Raw genomic sequence first — 27302 nt, forward strand, 5'->3', positions numbered from 1 at the left:
GGAATTGGGCAGAAGAATTAAAGATCCCTGTTCTCTAACTCTCTTATTTGTAATTTATTAATTATAGTCTGTCAAATTAAAATATATAGTTACTGGATGACCAGCCTTTTATGTTTAAAATAAATTTAATGTAAAGTTATCAAGATTAATTTGATATATAGTATAAATGATTTTTTTTTCAACAAACAAATTGCAGAGTGTCATGTATCACAAAGATGACAGTGTTGCAATTTATTTTTTCAATCTAATAAAATACAATATAATTATTTAAACTAAGTATTGGTGTTTTATTAGGCTGCGCCTTCATATAATGAGCAAAAAAAAAATTCATTCTAAAAGTTTAAACAAATGTGAACACCTCTTAGATCCATAAAATATGTATAATGACTTGGCACCTATTCTGAGAAACCCAGTGGGGGTATTTGTCCAATTTGAACAGTTTTAGTTAGATTTTGGAGAAAACTTTAGGCTTCACCAATTCACATGAACTATGCTTAATCATTTTCCCACCTACTTCTGGTGGTTTGACATTTAAAATTGAGATTGATTAAAAAATTTCAATAATTTCCCAACAATATACATTGAATATTCTGTTTTGTTTTGTAGTGGAGTTAGAAAAGCAATTATCTGATGCCACACAGAAAATTGAGGAATTAGAGGTTTGTATTTAGAACCAATAAGACTTGTGTTCAATGATTGGAATAGTTATGTTTTTTTAAATTGGTGTATAAGTCTGTATTTCATTAAATCATGACATGAATTCGTCTTTTTTAAAGTTGGACTTGTAGAGGTTTTATTCTTTATAGTGATCTTCAGTTAATATCTAAAATTTGTTGGGATCCTTGTAAAGAAAAAAATATCAATTGAACTAAATCCCTACAATCAAAAGATTTGAATTCTGAAATTGTCATTTTGCCCAGAGCTTACAATTGTGATATAAAGTTATCAATGATAAGTCATATATTAAGCAATGCACATAAAAGACTGACTTTTCTCTACAGGATTATCTGGGCCAACAAGATAAAGAATTAAACACCTTAAGGCAAATGATAACAGAGAAAGATGAGGAATCGGCCAAACGACTGAGTATGTACGAAGCCAAGCTCCGCGAAATCGAAACCATGAGAAGCAACCTGACTACCTCGGGTAAATACTGAAAAATTAGCTTTGATATTGAAACTATTTTATTGAAGTAAAGGAATTAAATGCTTACTTTTACTTCCAATAGCACCAATAATTTATCAAGTTTAGGAAGTTGGAATGTACTCTCACAGTATCATATATGGAGAAAAACTTGAGGTTTTCAAATTGTGCAATTTATACCTAATAAAAAACTTCTTTTTTTTTTGCTAACTGATGTGTGAAACTGTGTAGAAAAAAAGTCTGCAGATAGACAGCATTGTTAACAAATATTCCAAGGTGTTCTTTTTTTTAATTTAACAGAACTGATGTGCTTTGTTAACTTTTTTAAAGTAGGAAAATTTTGTACTTTCTGCCTTCAATGTTTCAATGCACCATTGAAAATAAAATTATGAATTATTTTCCCAATACATGTTTTTATAGGTACAGTCTCCACAATTGTAGATGAACTTCCTCCTCCCCCACCCCCACCACCACCTCCTGTGGCGGCTCCACCTCCACCCCCACCCCCTCCGGCACCAGGAATGCCACCCCCACCACCCCCTCCCCCTGGAGCACCAGGGGCACCTCCCCCGCCTGCAGGACCAGGTGCTATGACAATTAAACGGAAGATACAGACAAAATATAGACTTCCAATGTTAAACTGGACTCCACTTAAACCTCAGCAAGTCAAGGGTACAGTGTTCTCAGACTTAGATGATGACAAACTTCTCAATGTGATAGACTTTGTGGAATTTGAGGAAACATTCAAACTTGGTGCAGGGTTAATTGGAGCTGAGGATGTTAGAGGGGAGACAATGAGAAAGAAGAAAGCAGAGAGCATCAGTCTCATGGAACCCAACAGGCTCAGGAATGTGGGTGAGTGAGGGGTAAAATAGGCCCAGGAATGTGAGTGAGTGAGGGGTATAATAGGCTCAAGAATGTGGGTGAGTGAGGGGTTTGATAGGCTCAGGAATGTAGGTGAGTGAGGGGGTTTAATAGTCTCAGAAATGTGGGTGAATGAGGGGGTTTAATAGACTCAGGAATGTGAGTGAGTGAGGGTTTAATAGGCTCAGGACTGTGGGTGAGTGAGGCTCAGGAAAGTGGGTGAGTGAGGGGTTTAAGAGGCTCAGGAATGTGAGTGAGTGAGGCTCAGGACTGTGGGTGAGTGAGGCTCAGGAATGTGGGTGAGTGAGGGATTTATATGATTACTATAAGAGGGAAGAACCAGTACTGCTGTTTATCTTAGCAGTGTTATTTTATTACATGCTTAGTATAAAAATGGTATTATGAAATTGATAATTATGTAACAAACAAATTCAAGGACATAGATTTAAAAAAATGCAAGAACATGCTTATGTGCATGAAGAACAGGTTAAGACTTAACCATATACTAATATTTGTTAAAAGATGTCTATTTGGTAAAGGTAAATGTTTTTTGTTTTTTCTTTCATCATTAATAAAATTTATTTTTCATTATTAAAGCAATCACCAGGAGGAAATTAGAACTCCGAAATGAAGAAGTGTGTCGAGCCATTAATGCGTAAGTTTTGCAGAAGTTAAATTTCTTCTTTAGTACAGTTGTACTTCGGTATCTCAAACAATGATATCTCAAATACCATGGATAGTCGGAGTGATTTGGTAGTCCCAACCCCTTATTCTTTAAGTATTTTACCCCTGATATCTTGAATCCTCGGATTCCTCAAATTTTTTGTTAGTCCCATTGAGTTTGAGATAACGAGGTTAGACTGGGTTTTTTTTCATGTTCAGTTTTAATTGTTATCTCAGCTATGATTTTTTTTTGCTGCAGCATTGACCTGAAGACTCTGTCCTTAGACATGGCTGACATTCTCCTGACCATTCTTCCAAATGATGCTGAGGTATTTTTCAAGAAATTAGGGGGAAAAAATGAACAACAAAACTTAAGAATATATTTAGAATATTATTCATTCTGAAACCGTGTTTGATTTTTTTTTTCATTTTAAATGAATTTTATTCTTCTGTTTAATGTCATTCTTTTGTTTAATTGAAGAACTAAAAAACAAAAATGCCAAAATTTAATTACTTAGGAAAAGTTTTCTGCATTTAACAACATTCATAATTTTTTACATCATAATTTATTTTGAATATGTCCAAAACTGCTTTTAACATAAAGTATCATAATTTATTTTGAATACATCCAAATCTGCTTTTAACCAAAAGTATTGTGTATTTGATTGAAGAATAAAACTGACAGTGATATTCTTGCAGATGAAGGCCTACAAACAATATGAAAAAGATAGACGACCATTAGACAGATTGTCTGACGAGGATAGGTTCATGTTACAGGTTTGTTTAACTGTCAAGACCATCTGAAGCATAAAAGAGTACAGTTTGTGCTTTTGTAAAAAATAATTCAGGCTCTAAAAACCATATACATATATTGAATTTGCATGAACAAAAGTTTTACTCTATCATAAAGTTTGGAATTTTTTTCATTTTCTTGCCTCAGTGAATTTATGATATGAATTATTGTAAATGCCTACATTATTTCACATTTTATGAAGACTTATTCTTGTTCATTTCAGTTGTCAAAGATAGAGAGATTGTCACAAAAATTACACATCATGAGTTTCATTGGAAATTTCAATGAAAATGTTCATCATTTAGCACCAGTAAGTAGATTCTGGGAGATTATACAAGGATTAGGAAGAATTAAATGTAACTTATTCAAAGTGTCATTAAACAGACCTTCCCAGGGTTGTCCGTAAGAATTGAAACAGAAGGGGACATTAAAAATGTAGAAAGGGATCTGGGGTTCCTGCCCTAATGGGGAGTTTTGGAGGAATACCAAAATAACCAGGGGTTACATCATTATAGGTGGGGTATTTTAAAAAGGGGTTCATTATATCACAGCGAAAAAGTGAACCGGGGTTCAAAATATTATGCGATATATTGAACCCGGGTTCAATATATCGCGGTATCAAAATATTATGCTACACCTATTCTTAGGGATAATTCCATACATGTACACACTAATTATTAACATATGAATAAAGGTTTCTTTCCTGAAAAAGTTGCTTAATCAGACATAAATCAGTAGTTTATTCTTTTCTCCTCCAGCAAGTCAATGCAATCATTGCTGCTTCCATGTCATTAAGAAGTTCCACAAAAGTCAGGAAAATGTTAGAGGTAAGACTGGACCGAACTTAAGGTTCACTGACCCTCTGTAAAGAGAGATAACGCTCACTGGGATACAGAACTATTATTTCTTATAAAACTATCAAGTTAGAAAGCTATATCTGTCAAATTTTGTCCTGAAAGTTATGGTTACCGTGATATTGTGTGCATTTTAATAATTTGCTTTCTATTGGAATCTCACTAGCATTCAAACAAAATCTTTATTTCTTTATTAAAAAATATGTTGAACAGTTTGATAATGAACATGATGAACCCTAATTGTTATGTGGAACCAACATTTTCATGCATTTTGTAGGTCACCCTAGCCAATGAATATCTATTCAAACCATAACTCTGTCAGCATGGTTAATTGAATCATCTGTGAAATTATGATTGTCCTCAAACATTGACCCCTACAAATATATTTTTGATTGGAAAACAATGTAAAGTTGACATACATTAATTTATTTTACATTGTAGATAATTTTAGCTATAGGGAATTACATGAACAGTGCCAAGAGGGGGGCAGTGTATGGCTTTAAACTTCAAAGTCTAGATATGGTGAGTTTTGTACCCTTGTTAAGGGGAGATAATACAGGAATAAAAATAAGACTGGAGTCAATATCCTTAATACTACATGTAATAAATGTATGTTTTCTTTTTTAAAAAATGCATTTTAGTTACATAACACTAAATGTCATGCACTGATAAGTTTATAGAATTACATTTGTACTTTGATTTAGATATTGTGTGAACCCTTGTATTGTATTTCATACAAAATGATAGTGCATTCATGTATTTGGAATCTTTTTAGCTGATGGACACCAAGACCAAAGACAAGACATTCTCATTGATGCACTTCCTGGTACAGACAGTTCAGACCAAATTCCCCGAGATTTTAAATTTTGACTCGGAGCTCCGTTTTATAGAAAAAGCTGCAGTTGGTGAGTTTATGTTGTCTTGAGTATGGGTAATTAATTTATTAGCAGATATAAAAAAGTTTATGGATCTTCCATATGATAGTTAATGAGGGGTTGTTTTTTTTTTTTTTTGCATTTTCCATGAAAACTTTATTTTCTTGATTAGATAATATATGTTTTGAAAATAAGTTCTAGTGAATAAAGAATAATTTACAATATTTTTCAATATTATGAAGGAAAAATTGTGCAACATTTATTTTCGTTTTATCTTGAAGAAGAATATACCATTAGAAATTCTGAATATGTTTAAACGACAAAAGAGACTAGCTGAAAGTGAAAGTTATTTATGATATAAGCCATATTCCAGTTGTCTTTTACAAATGAGATTGACTACTTTTAGTGTCCATGGAGAACATAATTACTGATTACAAAGAATTGGAGAAAGGTATGCAGATGACCCAGAAAGAGTATGAGGCCAGGAAACACAGTCGAGACGCCCCTCCTATCCTTAAAGAGTTCCTCACAAACTCAGAAGACAGGCTTAAAAAACTACAGGCTGACATCAAAACAGCAGAGGTGAGTCTCTTTATTCTAAAAATAAAAGCAAACTCAGAAGACAGGCTAAAAAAACTACAGGCTGACATTAAAATGGCATAGGTTAGTCTGATAAAATTGTGAAATAAGCTTATCAAAAATTTATTTTCCTTTAGACATATTTAAAAATGAATTTAAAATTCTCTACTTGTGGAATATTCCGGACATTATTCAGTATTGTGAGTTTATTTATTAATGCCAACTCAGTAATATAATACAACTGAAACAGGCTTCATAATGTTAATTTTTGAATATAACTACAAAAAAAAAAAAAAAAAAAAAAATAAGGTGAATAATTAAATGCAGATCAATTGCAGAGAGTTATTATGGTTAGTATGGCAATAAATCTGGTATGTCCACAAGTTTCTCAAAGTATTTGCTGTGAGGACCAGTTTTTGTGATAAAGTTGGATCATGTATGATGTGAACAATATAACATTGTGTTTGACCCCACTGTTTTAATTCCAGGATGCTTACAAGAGAGTGGTGGAGTTTTTCGGAGAGAACCCACGCACCTGTTCTCCTACGTCTTTCTTCTCGCAGTTTGTCAGATTTGTCGGCGCATTTAAAGTAAGAACTGGATATTGTAAATAACAGAGTACACAACTACTTATCTTTAACGTGCCAAAGATTTCTAAAAACACATTAGCTACTTGCTGAATCTTTAATCTCACTTTTAAAAATCCCTCAAAATAAAACTGTAAACAAACATCAGAGCTTAGAGGTTTGAGATTTTATTAAATTTTGATTAGGCTGCTGTTGCGGAACTGGAGAAGAGGAAGAAATTAGAATATGCACAGATGGAAGAGGAACAGGAACAGATCAAGAATAAAAAGAAAGATTTCAAAAAGAATGCCCAGGTGTGTACTCCATTTCAGCAGGAATTCTCAGGCTGTCATACAGAGATCATCAGTCTTTCCTTTTGTTTTAATCCTTTATTTGAAATGACAGCAAAGACTCTCCGCTGATTATAATGTTATTTATTTGTAACAGAGACCATTTTAAGGAAATGAAAATGAAATTGAAGTAAATTTCAAGTAAAGTTTAAGTGAAAATTAAGTTTATTACACAGAGCTAACATCATTAATCCTTCTAGATGATAAACAGTTTGTAAAGTAAATTTTAGACAATTATTGCTGATCTTAAGATCAGTTGAAGGTTTTTGCTACCCGAATAGTACAAGCCCAAAGGATGAGTTGTTTGTTGTACTTCGATGGATGCTAAAGGAACTAAAATGATACATTATGTTTAGAGTTGCCATTCCGGAAGAATAACTAAGGAAAATTTAACAGCATTTTAATTTTCGTGTTATCACCTTGTGTAGAGAGTCATTGTTCAGTCTACTTTTTGAAGGGCATTCTTTAAATGTATTATTTGCTAAGATTTATTTTATTGATTTTTCATCATTCACTTTAGTATCTTTGTATTTGCTAAGCAGTGTTGTAAAATTTCTTCATGTCTTAGCCCAGCAATGGGGTTGGGATCACACAGTAAGGAAACAAAAGAATTGTATTAACATCTACAGGAATTAAAAAAGCTACAATTTGTGAAGTTGATATCAAACCTAAATATTCTGAAAATTAAAGTTCAACAAATCATGGACTCAAACTGGGGGTATAACAATAATAGGTTTTATCTATAATGTATGTCATTTAAACTTTGATTTGTTAAGAACTACTCACTCAAGAGAGCATTGTGGCCCATGGGTCTCTCTTTTTTTTACATAAAAGTTTATTCCAGATTTCTTTAAATATTTTAATAATAAAACACAAATTTATGGCATAAGCCATATTTTGGAGTTTGATACTGAGAGAGACATGAGAAGAAATTTTTCATTCATGAAATAATTTTCAGAGAATTATTTTTGAAGAGAAGGTAAAGTATCTGGGAACCACTCTGTTGTTAAGCATGATGTGTAGTTACTGCTTATACATTGTGCAGATAAAAAATATATATATAAATCAGCTAACATAGAGGGCATTACAGAGAGGATATGTTGATAAACAATGTCAGTGTTTTTCATGACTAAATCACAGCTAATAGGGAGTTGTCATAGGAAATTTAGGAATTTTTTTCCCTCAAAATTAGCTATCTGTTCATTACAATTCTATCCAAAATCATTGAAAAAGGTTGCTTTTGAAATATGAATGAAAAACACCTGATGTATAAGAATGTCCACAATTAATAAATAAACATTTTTACTTACATGAAAGGAAATTAAAATTTTCAGAAATATGTTTATGAAGAAAAGGTACAGTATCATCTGGTTGTTGTGATTAGTACACTGTGACAAAATTTCTCTCCCCCAAGTTTTATTATCTTTTTTTTGTCTTTCAACCACTTAAGAATTAATTCACATCTTTTCACACTTTATTGAGTGCACTTAACTGTGTAGCAAACCTCAAGTGTATAGGACTTAGTCGCAATGAACCTTGAATTTCATGGACTTGTTTTAGGTCAAAAGTCTCAAAAATTTGAATTTACATATACCCCTGATGTTTGTTGTAAATGGAAATGATACTGTAAACCAAATATTATTCACGTCAACTTTTATTTGCAATTCGTCATTTTGAAATCAATCCACAACGATTCATTTTCACGACTGAGGAAACATTTTCTACAAATACAAAGCAGAATAAATGGTTCACAGCAATTGATATCCGTGAGTTAAAGTAGGTCACGAAACTCGCGAATATTTCTCACATGTGAATAAAAGTTGGTTTACAGTAAGTGGAATATTTGATTTCAGAAATGTTAGCTAGGTCAGGGATGTAATTCTTAGCATTTGTTGAGGGGTGTGCTGAATCTTCAAGTCTTCGAATTGAAAACTTAGAGAAAAAAAACTCTATCAAAGTAACTCATTGGAAAATTGATTATAGCTAGATATCAGATGTATTTTTAGCAACCCTTTATTCAAGGAGAGGAGAGAAAAAATGTCTATTTTATTAAATTTAGCCAAACTTTCAGACCAAAATTCCTAAATTAATATCACAGAATGTTTAGAAAAATATCTAGAGCAAGTTATTTTCAACTGATATATTCAAAAATTTTTTGGTTGTTTCCATGTTTCCTGACATGAGGATTGGTAACCTAAGTACATGTGTGCACCAGTTATATAAGGGAAAAAAATGCTGAAATAAACAAGAATAGAATTTGTTTTTCATTTTCAGTGATTCAGTTGTACTTAGTTTGGATGTGATAACTTGCTTTTTATATATGTATCAAATTGTTTGCTTTTATATTTTTTCTTTTTTTTTCTTTTTTTTTGATTTTTTAGCCTCTGATGGAGATTATGTTTTGCTTCAATATGGCTGCTCATTGCTGTATTTATTAGTCAGATTTGGCATTATGGTGTTTGAAACATACATGTATGTTTGGTATCACCATAGTACAGCTGTAACTACATGTAGCACAATGTTCATAGGAGTAAAGATTGCTCATTCGTTTTCAATATATTTTACTCACTGATGGGAAATGCTTGATATTCTATCTTCAGAATTTGTGACTTGAAGGTCATAACCTCTAGATAAAGTCAAGGTCAGACCTTTGGGGTCAACTTTGGATATTTTCCCTCACAAGCACCACTTGTTGATGTTGTAATGAATCTTTTTCACAAACATCAGGTCACCAGCTTTAAAGCATGCAGTAGTGCCAGAATATTTCAATCAACACATACCACATTATTTATTGTTTCCTGTTTCACTTGACAGCAGTGGGATCACTTTGCCTGGTGTCTTCCGTGTATCAATGTGTTTCTCTGGGAGGCATCAAATGTCACAGCACATGTCTTCCTTCTAAACCATTCCACTAGTCATGAAAATGAAGTTCTCTAAATGTTATAAATAATGTCCACTGCAGTTCTCATAATCATTCCTAGAACTGAAATTCTGTCAAACCCCAGTTTAATTAATCTCCTATTGATGAAACTGGTGGGGAACATAAATTTCCTCCTGATCTGTCTGTTTGTCCATCTGTCTGTCTAGCTGTCAGTCTGTCCCACTTGGTTTTTGCACTGTGATTGCAGACATTGAGCTGATTTTTGGTATGTGAGTGTAACAGATCAAGTTTGTATTTTGTTCCATTTCAATGATTTTGATGGAAGTACAACCTTTTTAAGTTTTAAGGGAAACCAGATTACCCTTGTCATTAGGGGACTAGTATTGTTTATGCATACTTAGACTGGTTCCCTGTCTCTGTTCTGCTTTGTGTACTTGCAGTACTTGGCAAGGTTGAGCCAGGGGATTAGGATAATATAATATTTATAATTCTCGTTCACATTGAAAAATCAGGTTGGGGCGATTTCACAAAACAGAGTTTCAAGAAAGGTGTTTTACTTATAGTGCTGTGAAGGACTTAAGATTGGAGATGGTGATTTTCATAATAAGTCAGACATATCCCTAGTGTGTGTTCCAGACATTACACAGGAAATTTTCTTGTCTTAAAGATGTGAAATGGGAGAATTTAGGACCTTAGTGTCAGATATAAACCTGGAGATTTTGATACATGCATATCCTTCATTTGTCAAACCAAAGACTGGAAATTTTATTTCTTTTTATTTTGTTAGATATTGATACCATTAGTATTTTTTGTAATCATTTTCATTTGAAACCACACTATATTTTGACATCTGTGAGGATTTCTAATAATGGTCCATTAACAGTGTAAATCCATGTTTCATTAGATTCCTAAAATACCTTTGGAAAGTATTATTCAAATGTAGAGTTATTCCCCTGAACTACCTATAGATTTGTATTTGTGTACAAGTTCAATACATTCAATATCATTATAAGTATACTGTAGTGTTTTAGAAAGTGGGATTTAAACCGAAAGTTTTTATTCATGAGAGTACAATGTTCATAAGGCTAGGAAGTTGTAAAGTTGTACATTTAAAAGTAAAGGAACTCTCAGATATGTGGCACTTAAGATATTAAGGAAGTTTATATCTACAACTTCTTGTTTTACTTTTTAAATTTTTTTCTCACCAAATCTAAGATTTTAAATGTTAGAAACTTTGTAGACTTTGTCTCAGTAGTCATCAATGGGAACCATATATGTTAAAATTCCATTCATTGTTTAACTAATCTCCCTCCTTAAAAGAGAAAAAGTAGCTGGTGTTGACGGGAATTAACATAGGAATATTAGAAAGGTTATGGAACAGAAAACAACAGATGCTGAAAATTTATTTTCCCTTCATAACATCAAACATTAATTATCTTGGCCATTGTAGTAGTTATATACTGTGTATTGGTATTTCAATTGTTAACCTATTTGCACTGATTTGACTTATTTGCACTGACACTGATTTGACCTATTTACACTTTCAGGAGGCTGTGGTCACAGAATTAAAGAGTAGAAACCGACAGATCAAAGAAAAGAAACTTCTTGGGAAGGACGAGGTGTATCATGGAGCACTGGAGGATATTTTACTGGGTAAGACAGATAATACTACATAAATACTTATTGTCAAGTATATATTACTGGGTAAGGCAGATAATACTACAATAATACAGTTGAACTTGTATCTCGAACACTGATATCTCGAATACCATGGATATGTGAAAGTGATTTTGAAGTCCCAACCCCTTATTCTTCAAGTATTTTACCCTGGATATCTCGAACCCTCAGATATCTCAAAGTTTTTTCTTGATCCCTTTGAGCTCGAGATAACGAGGTTTGACTGTACTTGTCATCAGGTATATGTTACTGGTTAAGGCAGATAATGCTAGATTAATACTTATTGTCCTGTAGGTCACACTTTTGAAAGTGTGCTGAAAATTTCAAAATATTGACCATCCTGGTGTCCATTACAGATTTGAAGAATGAACCGTACAGAAGAGCAGATGCGGTGAGGCGAAGTCAGCGTCGACGTAACGAAAATATGGTGCAGGCACCAAATTCCGACGGCTATGATGAGTATTACTGATAAGGGCCCCCCACTAAAAATTGAGTCAAATCCTCAATGCCAGGACAGTAGTCCTATGTTCATCTGCATCAAGGACAGAAAACAGATTTCTCAACTCTGTAGAGATTTTGTTCTCAAGAAAACAGATAGAGTTATTTCCCTTAGTAGCAGGGAAACTATAAAATACAAAGCATTTTTTTGTCATGACCTGTAAATACTTCATAAAAACACAGGGTTGATCCCTTAAGTCTGTTTACTTTGTTAAGGAGAGCACATTGTATAAAACATCACTTATTATGGAGTATATTTCATAAACAAGGGAACAAGATAGACACATATAGAGTTACATAATGATAAACAGGAAATAATGTAATATTTGTAGATATTAAAAAAAAAACTGTAGTGCAATACCAAAGGACATAATTTCCTGCCTGAGAGCTAAATGTATTTAGAATAAACTGTTACGGGAAGTGTTTTTATTTAAAATTAGGCAAAATGCTTCAACAGAGAGAGTCAATGCAATACAGTGATGAATGTACATGATAAAAAAAAAAGTCTTCACATGTTTATATGAATATTATATTTACATGACTGTTATGTGTTGTAATGGTTCTTGCCTTATTATGTTTTTTTTTCTGTAAAAACTTAAATGTTACAGTTATTATTTGAAAATAACAGAAAATAAATCGTCACATTGGTACAATTTGTCTGAGGAGAACCCTTATGATGAAATTTGAATTTGGACTGGGGAAAAATGGTTTAAAGCAAATATATATATGTAAAGTCAGGTAACAATTCCTCAAGAAATTGATCATGAAGAAATTTTATTTGCATGATATAAATATGTATGTTTATGTAATTGGTGCTGTACATGACACCAACATTATTTGTAATCAGAGAATGCTATTTTTTCCAGTCTCAAATTTAAAAATGTCTGGTGCCAAGATCAGTCAAAGGGAGACAACTTATATATCACACATATTTAACAGTGTTCAGTGAGTGTTGTTTTGTGTTATATGTGTCAGATATATAATATAGACATGTGTTTATGGGAGGGAGATTTTAACCTGTTGTATCTGATACGTGTTGTGTCAGATATATTCTATAGCTGAGTGTTTACGGTATGGGTGGGAGATTTAGCCTGTTGTATTTGATACGTGTAATTCATTCCAGTCAATGTCATTCTATGTCATTCTATATAGTGTTATCATTATGTCCATACCAATAGGTCTCTCTGCTCTGTAACTTTAGCTCTGTTGCCTGATGCTGTGAATGAGTTTTTATACCCTCTGATATGTTGACAGTTGTAATCTCAGTAATGTCTTTCGACATAGTGTGTACATGTTAGTGAGGAATAAAGAACTATATTCAGTAAAGGCATATTTCTGCCCCCATAAAAGTCAAAATTTTAAACAATTTTGAAATGTGCACATTTTTATATATTGTATTAAAAAAAATCTGAATTAACAAAAATATTGTAGATTGGAAGTAGATTATTGTCAATTTTTGTCGCTGTGACAACAAAAAATATTTGGATTTTCTGTTATTTTTAAGGAAGAGGACAATAGACAAAATCTGTTGAATTTTGACTATACTATTTACAGAGTGCAAACTTGCTCAGGTATTATGTTCACATATTTCTTGATATTATCATATTACTCATCTGTAATGATTTAGTTCCCTTTGCAATATCATCGTTAAAAAAATACCTTATTTTCTCTCAAAATCATTGAAATTTTGAATTAACATCATTTTTTTGAAGTCAAATCTAATTTATGCTGTCATGGTTGATGAAAACATTTAATGCTTTGAAGTCTTCAGATATTCCCTGGTTTACAACATAAAGATTTCTCCATCAGAGTTTGATTTGGGGATGGGGGCAGATATTGGCATTAACAGGATGTAGTTCTTTCCAAGTTTTTGCTACTTTTAAGAAATTTTGCTACTTTTAAGAAAATTTTGATGTAGGTTTTTTTCCCCCATCTTCTTTGCAGAAAATATTTTAATTTTGTATAAGACAATTATTGTTCTCTAAATTTAGACCAAAAAAATGAAATGAAATTCATATAAAGGGAGAGAAGATGATAAAACAGAGGGTTTAACATTTATGATTGATCATGATGTAAGCATTTCTGTACCACAACAACAATAATGACAACCTATGAACATACAAGATAATCAAAATATAAAGTCTTTGTAAGATGTAGTAATCAATTTGATATTTTGTGTACTTCTAATAAGTGATATATGTATAATTATAAAATCTTTGCTCCTTTTGAGTCACACTTTTGGGTTTATACATACCATAGTGCTACCCACTATTACTTGGGACCCTAAATGAGAAACAATTACTTGTACTTACATGCATCAGTGTAACATTTCCATACTCAACCTTTTTTAAAGATGGAAAAAGTCGGGGAAAACATTATTGTTGATCTGTATCTTTAAGTGTAATACACCATTGTAATTATTTACAAGTGTATCTGAAGACATTTATTTTTGAAGAATAATTTTCTATGTATTTTCTTTTATTATTTTATATCAAGATATGTCTAGGTATCAGCTGTTTATCCCCCCCCCCCCCTTGATTTGACACTATCAGGGTTAAGCCAGAAGAAACCTGATCTATTTAAGACTAACATGTTCAATAAATTGTATGTGCCAAAATGTTAATTGCTGCTTATGTGTATTTTCTTATTTTTGAAAAAAAAAGATTCTGTGGTAGAAAAGAAATTAAAAAATATTATCTTTTAGAGAAACCAAAAAAATTATTTAAGTTTTCCTGAGTTTTAGTTTGAATAAATGAATAGCTTTTTGATGACTTTTTATCCTGCATTAGCAGATTGACATTTGTGTTCATTGTGTGTTCTTGTGTGTGAATATTTGACTTGTGCTTTCATGAGTATAATAAGATTTCTTGTGTAACGCAAGCTTGAAAATGAACAATAATGAATATTTTATTTAATAAATATTTCAAATGAATGGCTTCATAGTGGTTTCATTGTGGATGTGGTGTTTGCATGTACCATTAACATGATGAAGTAGACCAGAGACATCAGTACATGTAGATAAAATAGACCAGAAGATACTGTTAAATGTTCAAGAATTTTGATGCTCTCTGGTTGGTCCACTCTGATTGGTCTACTCCCTGGTTGGTCCACTCTCTGATTGGTCCACTCCCTGGATGGTCCAATCTCTGATTGGTCCACTCCCTGGATGGTCCACTCTCTGATTGGTCTACTCTCTCCTGAGGAATACTTTAACGTCTTCAACTCACTGATTAAACCAATACCTATTCAGGTCTGTGTATACAGTCATGAGTAGACTGATTCAAAAGTCAATGATTAAATAAAGTTGTGAGAAAGATCTAGTTTTTCTTGGGAAGATGACCTATAGGTTATCATCACTGTAGCCAAACAAAGGATAGTGTGAAGGATATAAAAAAAACAATAAAGGAGAGCCTAATGAACGAAATCAAAAGATAGAGGCCTCTGGGGACCGTGTTCGAAGTATTTCTTTTGGAAGGTTACAGATATACATGTATGTTTATTACTGATTTTAAGCCAAAGAATCTCAAATTATTGCCAAAATCAATAACATCAACTCGTATTACTTTCCAACATTTTATACTACCACTCCTCGAACCTTAAGACATCGTAGACAATTGTTTCTTCAATAAAAAAATAAAACTCAATGATTTTCGTATCTTATAATTGATCACTAATTACTTTAGTAAAAATCATTCTTGTTCTTTACAAAATTCTCTAAGATTGATATAAAAGAGATGCTGGAGTTCCTCTTTACCAATATACATGTATTTGTATCCTTTGGAGACGAGGTCTTCCAAGAATCTGTTGAAATAGCCATGGGTATATATTGTGCTCCTTTGTAAGCTGACCCCTGTTTTGTTTTTAATATTCTTATAAATCAGAATTTATTCAGAAACCTCTAAGGAAAGGAAGAAGACTGCTGCGGCCTTCAATTTGACATTTAGATAATATTATACTGACGACGTTTCTATTATTAATGATTAATAATAGTTATTTTCATTCAGATGTCCCAGTGAACTCCGAGTAAAAGAGGTATGTTAAGGCAGTACCCAGATCATATTTCGGCGAATTTAGACTTTTTTCGTAAAATGTAACATTGATAAATCGGAAAAGTCATAGATAAAACATTTTATCCCATGTTTACCCCTTTATCCCGTGGATATGACTCATTGGATAATTTTTTCATATTCCACAGTTAAGTGCATGCAGTTGTGACGTCACAATGGTTTTAGCGTTAGCGTGATGAAGTAAAACAAAGTGGAGTCTTACATATAAAACAGTGTAAAACATTGTGGTTGTGAAGTATTAAACATGGGATAAAAAGAATCTCCCATGATTTGTAGTTGGATATGACTTTTATCCAACTCGTTGTGTGTTTTTTTTATCCCCTCGCCAAGGCTCGGGGATAAAAAAACACACAACTCGTTGGATAAAAATCATATCCAACTACAAATCATGGGAGATCCTATATTACTATTATTATCCCTTGTATAGACGTCATTGAGTCTTAGGCTAAAAGAAGCACTCCACTACGACGTCATCACGTGACGTCTATAAATAGAAAAATTGCCTTAATGAAAAATGAAAAGTTCAACACTACCCGGAGCTAATTCATTTCTTTTATTGAAAATAATTATGTAAAAACATCACTGGGCCATGAAAAGTGCTGCTAGAATCCTACTTTCCCGACACAGAAAAAAATATTCCAAAGTTTCACATGAAACCTTACCAAAATTTTTACATTTTATACATACGATCAAGGAATTGTTATCAATTCATGTTAACCACACGATTCTAGCAGCACTTTCCAAGTACTATAATAGAATACAAGCTTTCGATACAAACAAAAAATTTGTTTCAAAGTATGCGGCGTAGTGTTGAACTTTTGCACCTTTGTTTTTATAGAACGACAAAGGAAAGGCTGATCGGGAATTCAAAGTACAGCCTGTGTTCATTATAAGAAAACATGATAAGAATATATCAGCGTACCTGATTCTTAATCTTTAATTCCTTATTGAATATATTTGATCAATCGTTATGACGTCATGGGTTTGGAATTAATACTTAGCTATTTATACCACCCAAAAACGACAAGATTTAGTTTATATTATGTTTTCAATGATTCCATTAATTTCTTTGACCTGAAATTAAACTTTAAATATAGATATTAAGAAATCATTATTTCTAAAGTTCACGTCATACAGCTTACTATGACGTCATATTGTAAAGGCAAGTAGGATATCTCTGGGTGTAGCCTTAACATACCCGTGTTCAGAGTCTGCCACATGTGTTTCATTTATTTGGATGTTTTACTGACTACAGACGTACTAACACACTTGGAACTGTATACGATAAACATGCATGATGACTTCAGCTTTTCCATCGTCAAAGTCCCCTATTTACAGTACATGTACTCTATGCTTCTGATATCACCTACATTTTGTGTTTACGGTATGTCTCCCAACTGATTAGATGCCCAATAATAATTTTCTGAGTACAATCAATTTTTAAAGCAAGGCAGGCTAGTTACAAATGCGTTGATGTTACAGGGTTTTCAACGTACAAAATTCTATGGTCGATATAATGATCTTGTTTGCATATATATACAACCTATTGTGTGTAGCATTGTGATTGACATGTTTCATACCGATTGGTATTAGTCTTGTTTTGTCCAAGGATCACTCCTTTTACCTAATCAATACAAAGGGCTCATGGTACGTAGGTGTGGGGCTCACGGTACGTAGGTGTAGGGTTCACGGTACGTAGGTGTAGGGCTCACGGTACGTAGGTGTAGGGCTCACCGTACGTAGGTGTAGGGGTCACGGTACGTAGGTGTAGGGCTCACGGTACGTAGGTGTGACCGATTGACAGGTATCAGGCTTACTCATCCTAGGAACCTGATCCTCGTGTTTCCAGGTTCCTTGCTGTTCCCTGTTCCCGATTCCTCTATTTTGTACAGGATTTATGAGATTGATCAATGTTTATCGTTACCCTGTCCTTGAAAAAATCTTGAAACAAGTGAAAGAACAACTGAGTGAGGAATACTCTCTATATCTACAGCTAAAATTGTTTTACCTGATATGCTTTGAATACACATTTTGTAAATTCATGTTGGCTTCTAAAGCAAGAAACAAACAAAAGATAAGTTGATTCTTTCAAAATTCATAATTGTTTAACAGTTTTGATATTTTACTTGCAAGTATTTAGTTGATCCTTATTTGTATGGATAACATCTTTAATGCCACTGTCGTCCGCGTGGCGCAGTGGTTAGAGCGTCTGCTATAAAGTCGCGGAGTAAGGGGCTGATCCTAACGTCGCGGGTTCAAATCCCACTGCGGGACGTGGAGACCGGTCCTTCGGATGAAACCGTATAAACCGAGGTCCCGTGTTGCAGTAGGTGTTGGCACGAAAAAGATCCCTCGCTGCTCAATGGCCCTGAGTGCCGAATATAGGTATAAATTTGCAGCTCTCCACCGGCAAGTGGTGGCGTCTCCATTTGAGTGAAGAATTCTCGAGAGGGACGTTAAACAACAAAAAACAAACCAAACCTTAATGCCACTGAGCATATGCAATGAATCAGGTTTTCACAGAAAGTCCTTGGAATAGAGTACCATTCATTCTTGAGTGTCCTACATACATGTATTTCTGTTGCATGTTTAACCTAGTTTCTCCTTCAATCGTCCAGATCATTTTCGAATAGGGTATAAATCAGTAGTGTCCCGATCGGAGAAATTAAGAAACTTCATCAAGTTTGGGGAAATATTTTGTACTAAGAAGAATATTGAAGATACATGTTGTATTATATATGTGCTTGTTCAGTTTAACCCAGAAACGATTTGTAGTTATATTTTTAGCAGAGATGACTTTGCAATATGCAAAAAAAAACTTTCATAACTTATAATTTTAGCTCAACAGATTTTCTGAAAAATCTAATGCTATTGCTATACTCATGGCCGTTTTGCCGATATATAGAGTACTTTAGAAAACATAGATACTATCTGTTTGTGCCCCTTCGATTAAAACGTCTGATGCCCTTTTTTTTTGCTTGTCAAGGAATTTTTGGTAGTTAATAGTGCCCCCTCAACTGAAAATGTATGGCTGTGCCCCCCGAACTCAAATTGCTTACTACGGGCCTAATACTTCCATGAAGGCCTAAAAGTATTCATTTCAAAAGGTCCTAAATATAGGGAGCCCCGATCTTTCAACTGGAGGTAGAACTTCACATCTATTATGAATTCTGTCGAAGATCAGGCGCGGATCCAGGAATTTTTTCCAGGGGGAATACTAATACTAATTATTCGGCCATTATTTACACACTGAAATGTCTACGGATTTTGCCACTTGTCTGACTATGAAAGGAGCACACGGCGGGTGTGACCGGTCGGCAGAGGATGCTCACTCCTCCATGACACCTGATCCCACCTCTGATATTTTATCCGTGTTTGAACTTGAATGCTGTTCGTTATCTCCATATTTCATAAAATACAAAGCATACAAATATGGTACCATAAACATTATCTAAATTAGACACAAATGCTAAGGTCTTAAATTTATCGAAATGATTTTCCAAATGTTAGAATCTGGGAACTAATAAATTTCAGTTGACTAGTTATAAAATGGAAATTCATGATAATCAAATATAACAGTTTTGCATCTTCGCTAGCCAAAGGTTTCTGATACGCTACTCTCCTCATAAACCCTTGGCATACAGTGCTGACAAAAGACGGGATTGTTTTCGTCACGTGATCACGATTCCTACCAGGTTCGCACAGATTGTGTCATCGACAGAAATAAAAAGCGTATAAAAAAATAATGTTTTTAAAGAATAATTAACAAGAAGGTATTGAGTTATGTTAATTTGTTATTTAAACATGTTAAAATGCAAATCTACATCTTCAGTATAGATTCTTAATCACATATTTTGCACGTAGCTTAAGATAATGAATGACACCATATAGCTATTCATAGAATGGCATGTTATCTTATGGATCGTTGTTTACTTGCGTTTTTCATTCCTGATATTAAAGAGTCAAGATATATCCCGAACGCAAATATCGTCATTTACAAAGAACAATTGCTGATTGGTCGAACAACTCCAATCACAACTTGAGAAAAAAATCCCAACTTTTTTTAACACCGTATGCCAAGGGAGCGTATCAGAAACCCTTGGCTAGCGAAGATGACAGTTTTGATGAGTACCGTATTGATGAATGTAATCATGAGATTTACTTACGTTATGTAACCAAAGGTAATGCAGCTTTTCAAAAGTTTATTATTGTTATAACTTTTAGATTTTTGAGTTTTGAATTGAAGTATTTTAAAAAAAACAAGAGAGAAACATGTCTTCTTTCTGAAACTGAAAAGGAAAGAATACAATTATTAAAATCTTAAAGATGAAGGATTAAGAGGAATTATTTGATTTGATTTTTCACATTATATATATATATATATATATATATATATATATATATATATATATATATATATATATATATATATATATATATATATATATATATATATATATATATATATATATATATATATATATATATATATATATATACAGTGCAGAGAACTAATTTTGTTACATAAACCAGCATCAGCATAAGCATTAGTAGCATCAGGATCGAGCTAGCATCAGCATCAGCATTTAAAAAACAGCATTACCAGGATCAGCATCAGCAAGCTAAGGATAAAGCCAGCATTGACCTACATAAAATCAGCATTATCCTACTAGCATCAGAAAATCAATGTGTTTTAATTCAGTAAAAAATTAAAAAAAGAAAGAAAGAATATTGGTTAACGTATTCACATTATTGATACATAGTGAGATATTATGATCAAATAATTCTAAAAGGCACTTTTATTGCTTTAAACGGCAATGCTGAAATTCATTATCTACTTCCGGTAGCATGATGCTACTTCCGGTGACATTGACCTAATTATAAAACAGCATCAGGATAAGGATTACTAGCATTAAATCAGCAAGCAAAGGAAGCATTCAAATCAGCAAGCAAAGGAAGCATTCAAAGCAGCATCGATGCTGTAACAAAATTAGTTTCCTGCACTGTATATATATATATATCAAAATTACTTCAGTTTTTCCATCACTAAGTTTCTTTATTTATTAAGAAATATCCCGCTATCACCTGTATATGGTGTTTAAATTTCCCAGCTTATCCGATACTCAAGAGCATGCTTTAAATACGATCAATTTTTAAACCGAGGTACTTACAAATAAGTTGATGTTACAGGGATCTCAAGTTCTCAACAATCTCATTTAAAGTCAGCTTTTCGCAAATCTTCACAGATTTGTATGAAAAACGTCGGACAAAATTAGATTTATTTACTAACGAGGTCATTGTATCGACCTTAGAAATTGCGAAATGTTGCCTATAAACGAGATTGCTGAATTTCGTATACCGACAACTTATTTGTCATAGTTTGCCTCGTATAGAATGTGTTTTTTGAGATCGATCACTGTTCGTTATCTTCACTTTTTTCATTATATATCGGAGAGCTGAGCATAACATCAGTTACAATTCTGTTGCAACTTCATTCCCTGGAAGGGTTTTTAAAATATATACCTGACTTAACCTTAAATGTTCATTTAAAGTGTTGAATATTTCAAGAAAGTGGAAGTTGAAATTCCAGATAACCAGTTTTCAGTGGCTTCCATGGCAGTGGTATCTTTGGCTTTTAGAAAAATACTTCTTTGTTTTAATTGATCACAATTTACCACATGCTACATATTAATAACTTCATGCATTTCAAGAGAGAATAGATAGAGAAAGAAAGAGAGAGAGAGAAAATTTATTTATACATATAATATTAAAGTGCCTGCAACATTCAACATATCTTTTAAAGAGGGAATTCTTTATATACCTACCCAGATGCCATCTAATAGCGAATGCTTTTCCTTTCACGTACGTTAAGTTCTCGTCCGCTACGTGACGGCTGATACACAAAGGCCCAGTAATGTTCCAATATATCGGCTATCTCTAAGTTATGAATGTGAAATAAAAAAACAACAGAGATTAATGGTTTGAAATACAAAATCAAATTATAAATTCTATGTTCAAAATACTTAACTGAATAACTTTCACTCCTTGAAATCTAACTCTAGGTTAATTCCTAGTTAGAAATAACCCAAACGCTGTGGAAATGATACATAGAGAAACAAGATGCTGTCATAAGACAGTTTAACCCGCGTAAGTGTTTGTCTCTGAAATTAATGTTTTTGTATCTGGGTAACTACCATACTTTTCAGTCTTTAGTTTGTCAATAAAGGTACACATTAGTCTTAATCATATAAGGGTCCAGACTTGCATTCAGCCATATTTCAAGTTCAAGTCCTCACCTTGTAATTCTTTCAAATATTCATCGACTATTGCTTAATTGTAAAAAAAAAAAAAAAAAAAAAAAAAAAAAAAAAAAAAAAAACCTCTACAGTGCCCGGATATAGAACATCTGAAATCTAATCCTGTACCTGTTCTTCTTCACCCAAAAACTTTAGTTCTGCTGGACATGTCGTTACTGGTGACCCTACAACTTTAGTTCTGCTGGACATGTCGTTACTGGTGACCCTACAACTTTAGTTCTGCTGGACATATCGTTACTGGTGATCCTACAACTTTAGTTCTGCTGGACATGTCGTTACTGGTGACCCTACAACTTTTGTTCTGCTGGACATGTCGTTACTGGTGACCCTACAACTTTAGTTCTGCTGGACATGTCGTTACTGGTGATCCTACAACTTTTGTTCTGCTGGACATGTCGTTACTGGTGACCCTACAACTTAAGTTCTGCTGGACATGTCTTTACTGGTAACATGAATATACCTAAAAATGAGGGCCTTAAATCACTTATTTTTAAAAGGGCCAAAATTTAGAGAAACCCTATCTTTCAACTGGCCTCAAAATTTCATAAATATTATGAATTCTGTCGAAGGTTATGTCAGATGATGTGTAAAATATGAAGCAGAAGACCTCTCAAAGAACTTGGATGTAATAGTACAATAGGTAATCCAACTTATAGTTCCCTTTCGTAGGTGAAACTTCTTCAGAATCATGTTACAGTTTCAAACATTCTCAATGTTTCTCACAATCAAGTTGAATTTGAATTATCATATTTATACGGGAAATCCTAAACAACATGAACATCCTTCCAAGAAGATACATAGTGAATGTTCTACTAAGCCTCTTTCTTTACTCCTCACAAAAGTGTTAACAGCAGTGAAGGAGAAACTTCAGTTGTTCTGTACATCAGGATATCATATGTTTGTACATTGTCATTGGTTATCTGCAAACTAATTTTGTTTATAAAAAACATTCTGATCCTACACAAAAGTACTCCAACGTTAAAAAAGGATGCTTGAGTTTCTGGTTGACAATATCTATGTGTTTTGGTTTTTGAGACAAGGTCTTCCAACAATCTGTTGAAATTTCTACTGGCCCTAATTGTGTCCCGTTAAAGGCAGACTTGTTTTTGTATGCATGGCCTTTAATTCGACATTAAGATATATCGACGAATTTTTATTTATTTAGCAATATACTGTATATCACCAAATTTTCGTAACACCTTATTTTCGCGAAATAGATATTTGGTATTTATAAGCGAGACAAAATTTTCACAAATTCTGGTCATTGTTGTATATATTCTATACTGAAAATTTTTACCCGAGAATGAAATATTTGCGTATTTACGCAAAAATAAAGTTCTGGCGAATAAAAAGTCATTTAGAGTGCCATTATATGTAGTTTATGTCTTCCAGTTGATTCAATACACAAGAACATGTTCTACGCACAAACACTTTCTAAAACGAGGCAAACTATTGACAAATGAGTTGTCGGTATTCTAATGTCAGCAATCTCATTTATAGTCAACATTTCGCAATTTCTATGGTCAATACAATGATCTCGCTAGCAAATTAATTTAATGTTGACCGACGTTTTTCATACAAATAGTTTGACCATTATTTTCATACTGAATTGCCTACGAGTTTTTCCGTTCAAAAAGCACACGGTGGGTGTGACCGGTCGACAGCGGATGTTTACTCCTCCATGGCCCCTGATTCCACATCTGTATTTAGATGAACGTTTTTGCCTTGCTCATAATTTATATTGCTTCAATGGACGTGTGAGCTTGATTACTGTTCGTATTTATATCCACTTTTCAGTAAAGATGAAACAGTAAGTAATATACATCATGTTTTAGCAATGATTATAGTTTCACATTGCTGCTGTAACGTGCAGTAACGTTTTAAAATTGTCAAAAATTGGCATTTGTTATCTTTCAGACTCGTTGCCATAATATCCCATAATATCCCATATTTACGAAAATTATTTCTTGAAGAGGGTTTTTATGTCAGAAAATGTGTCAAAAATCTGTGATCATGCAATACCCCTAACATCAAAGTGTAAATCTCTACAGAGAATTGCTTTTGTTTAAAGGAATTTGAATGAATGAAATTACAAACCCCTCTAAAAAAAAATAAATTCACTTATATAAGAAGGTTTCTGTAATCAATGATTTCTAATATTGAAATGATTACGCAACGCGTCGCCTATATTGCAAGATATAAATTTTCACCTCACAAAGAAATACACATGTAGCTGTGGGTCAAGTGTCACGTTTAAACCATTGAAAGTAAGACATTTCAATCAAAGCGAAAATAAGCGAAAATAAATGTAAATGTATCAATATCTTTGTAAACCTCATATAAAGATTCAAATTCGGGCCTCAATTCACATGTAAATGCAGGAATATAAACATGGTAAACGATTGACAAAATACTTTTGGGAGCATTATGCATGTTCACAAAATAAAATGCTTGCGTTCTAGAATAAAGGTAGTCAATAGACTATAATACACAGTATTAATTTAACCTTTCTCAGTATGACGTTGTGCTCTGGACGGACCTATTCCTTCTGTCAAGTCGACACCACATTGTGACGTCAGCATCACATGGGCACATAGAATCTACAATGCATAAAGAGCATAATGGATTATTTAAACATACACATAGTTATAACGTCATTACTTTCCTTGGAAGATTTAAATCATTTCTTATTTTATAAAATGATTCAATAAAACCATTATTGTAAAGATATCCTTCCTTTTAAAATTGAATATTGGTGTCATTGTGCTATAAAGGTTGTTCATTGTGTCATTAAATTATTCTGTAATAAAAATATTATTAGACATTTCATGTACATATTATTTCGAGTATACAAATCCATCCAGCAAACTGACAGGTAATATAATAACAGAGCTAATGAAAAAGTTTAAGGTAACAAGCAGCGATCGATTTCAAAAATAGGGGGAAAAACCTTTAATCTATAAAAATCTGTGAACAGCGTATAAAACACCACACCCTATTACCGGCAACTGAGACTGTCGATGCTACTGGGACGACAGACGGCAAAGTTGTTTTTCGCTATGACAGAGATCTGATTTTTATCATATTTTTGACTATTTCTAACATTCATTTACTAAAGTATGGTGGTTTCCCGTTTTGACCATACCATAGACTAATTTTCTGTAGAATATGAAAATATGATTTCTTATTAAAATAAAATAAGAACAAAATAAAGTTAAATTGTTCAAAAAAATTTAGTCAAACTGAGCTTACATAATTAAAACTGCTACTCCACCGACACATTTCTTGTTGTATACAATTTTAGGCTCTTTACGACTTAACTGCAAAATGTGGATAGTCTTTGTTGTTTAATAAGTGTGCTGCGAGCGCTTGATTTTAGTGGGTCATGATATTTTGGCTATTGTGAACGTCAGACGGGGCAAACAATGGCAGCATATTCAAAACAGAACATGGCAATCGGAAACAATGGATACGATTTTTAATAAAATATAAATTTACTGTATCTTATTGAGCTTCAAATTTCCGAAAACTTTTTTTTTTTGCTGTAAATATTGGTTGTACATGTATGTATAGTAGTTGCTATACGACAGTTACTGAATCTTACCAACATGAACATGTTTCAAGACGGTCCATAGATGATTTAAGAGTCGCAAATTTTGTTTTCCAGAGACAAGGAAGGAAAAAAGGATATGGGGACTGTAAAATATGATGACCCATAGTAGATTATTCAAATATTATAAAGTTATTCCAATTTTTAAACACAAGTCTTATTTCATCATAACTTTAGGGTTTTCTTTGAATTGCTGGTTTGGGCATATTCCATTTCTGAAATAATAAATCATTCAATTAAGAGATATCTAACATGATAATGACAATGCTGTCAATGAGCTCGTTACAGACTGATTTGTCATAAAATGTCTAATAATAGATACGTGAATGAAGCCCGAATAATGGTTTTTGTTTGTATATTCTTCTGAAAATGTGTCAAACAGTTCATTTCCTATTATGAGATATTTCTTATCATGCAGTGAAGCCGGAATTTTCTTCAATACAGAGGAAAATTGAGTTTCTCTGGTTCAAAATTTTTGGATCTGACAACACTGAAATTCCATCTCACGATTAATTATTTTGGTTATTAATTTTAATGATGAAGATTAAACACATTCATGAATTTAAAATTCTTACTTATCTCGTGAAATAAATGCTATAAGTTTGATTCCTGGTGACCGTCCCGTGCCCGGTTTTATAATTTTTTTGAAAAACTTTGTAAAGGAGTTCATTCATTATCCTAAACAGCATACAGGTATATTAGTGTCTACAAAATAAAAATTTTTCTTCGCTCATCTGGTCATGGCGCAAGTGAGCGTTTCTGGTCAAAGGGTGTCCAGCACCCGTCTGTCTTGTAATGTCTGTCGTCTCCAATTTTTTTAAATTACATTTTCGACTTTTTTCCAGAACCAGTAGGGCAATTTCAGCCAAACTCCTTCAAATGAAGGATCATACCCTCTTTGAAGGGAAGATAATTAAGAATTAGTGAAAATTTAATAGCGCATCTTTTAAAAATCTTCTCATGAACGACTGGGCGAGAAAAGAGGAGTTATGTGAAAGCTTTATTGCGTAGTGTAGATTCAATTTTTTTTCAAACCATGACCCACGTGGCTAGGGCCTGGCCACACAATCGGTGATTAAAATTTTACATTGGAATATATGAAAAAAAAATCTTTTAGAATCTTCTACTCGCGAATAACAAAGCCACGATTAGTCACATTTTCTAGTATATGAAGCATCCTTAATTATGAAGTGTATATTAAATTTGTTCAATTTATAACCCTGGGGTAGGGCGGGGCCACAATATATTATAAAAGTTTTACATTGGAATATAAGGGGGGATCTGCCAGAGGACAACAGGCCATAGTAATTCAGGTAAGCGATGCGACCCATGGGCCTCTTGTTAAATCTTTAAATGTTTCAAACTATAATTATCCTCCAAGTGATTCCAAACATATATGGTTACTTAGTAGAACTCAACATTTTGGTGATGGGAACATCGAAAACTAAATTAAAATAAAGTCGTTCCCGATTGCCATCATCTGTCGTCAGTGTTTGCCATGTTAACAACCATCTGCTGCTCAAGACAGCCAAAATATCTTGACCCACCAAAATCAAGCGCTCGCA

At 33.2% G+C, this 27302-nt stretch overlaps 1 protein-coding gene across 9 annotated transcripts in view; it reads left to right on the top strand.

Moving 5' to 3' along the window:
* The window catches only part of LOC133194195 (formin-like protein), an 83496-nt gene that overhangs the window by 26580 nt on the left and 29614 nt on the right, over positions 1 to 27302 (top strand). For 4 of the 9 annotated variants that reach the window (XM_061330200.1, XM_061330202.1, XM_061330206.1 and 1 more), the window contains 17 exons: positions 607 to 659; positions 1002 to 1146; positions 1564 to 1998; positions 2605 to 2662; positions 2930 to 2999; positions 3370 to 3447; positions 3687 to 3773; positions 4222 to 4290; positions 4759 to 4839; positions 5093 to 5222; positions 5599 to 5774; positions 6260 to 6361; positions 6544 to 6651; positions 7646 to 7666; positions 8022 to 8042; positions 11116 to 11221; positions 11602 to 14675. In XM_061330200.1, the coding sequence (XP_061186184.1) occupies positions 607 to 659; positions 1002 to 1146; positions 1564 to 1998; positions 2605 to 2662; positions 2930 to 2999; positions 3370 to 3447; positions 3687 to 3773; positions 4222 to 4290; positions 4759 to 4839; positions 5093 to 5222; positions 5599 to 5774; positions 6260 to 6361; positions 6544 to 6651; positions 7646 to 7666; positions 8022 to 8042; positions 11116 to 11221; positions 11602 to 11714 (1853 nt within the window). In that variant the 3' untranslated portion in view covers positions 11715 to 14675. Of the gene's footprint in view, positions 1 to 606; positions 660 to 1001; positions 1147 to 1563; positions 1999 to 2604; positions 2663 to 2929; positions 3000 to 3369; positions 3448 to 3686; positions 3774 to 4221; positions 4291 to 4758; positions 4840 to 5092; positions 5223 to 5598; positions 5775 to 6259; positions 6362 to 6543; positions 6652 to 7645; positions 7667 to 8021; positions 8043 to 11115; positions 11222 to 11601; positions 14676 to 27302 lie in introns of those variants that run through there. The other 5 variants (XM_061330207.1, XM_061330209.1, XM_061330201.1 and 2 more) reach the window with 4 other exon arrangements.

The sequence above is a fragment of the Saccostrea echinata genome, unplaced genomic scaffold (genome assembly GCF_033153115.1).
Source record: "Saccostrea echinata isolate AGI-Se365-2 ecotype Australia unplaced genomic scaffold, CSIRO_AGI_Sech_v1 ptg000028l, whole genome shotgun sequence".
In the NCBI taxonomy this organism is placed as follows: Eukaryota; Metazoa; Mollusca; class Bivalvia; order Ostreida; family Ostreidae; genus Saccostrea; species Saccostrea echinata.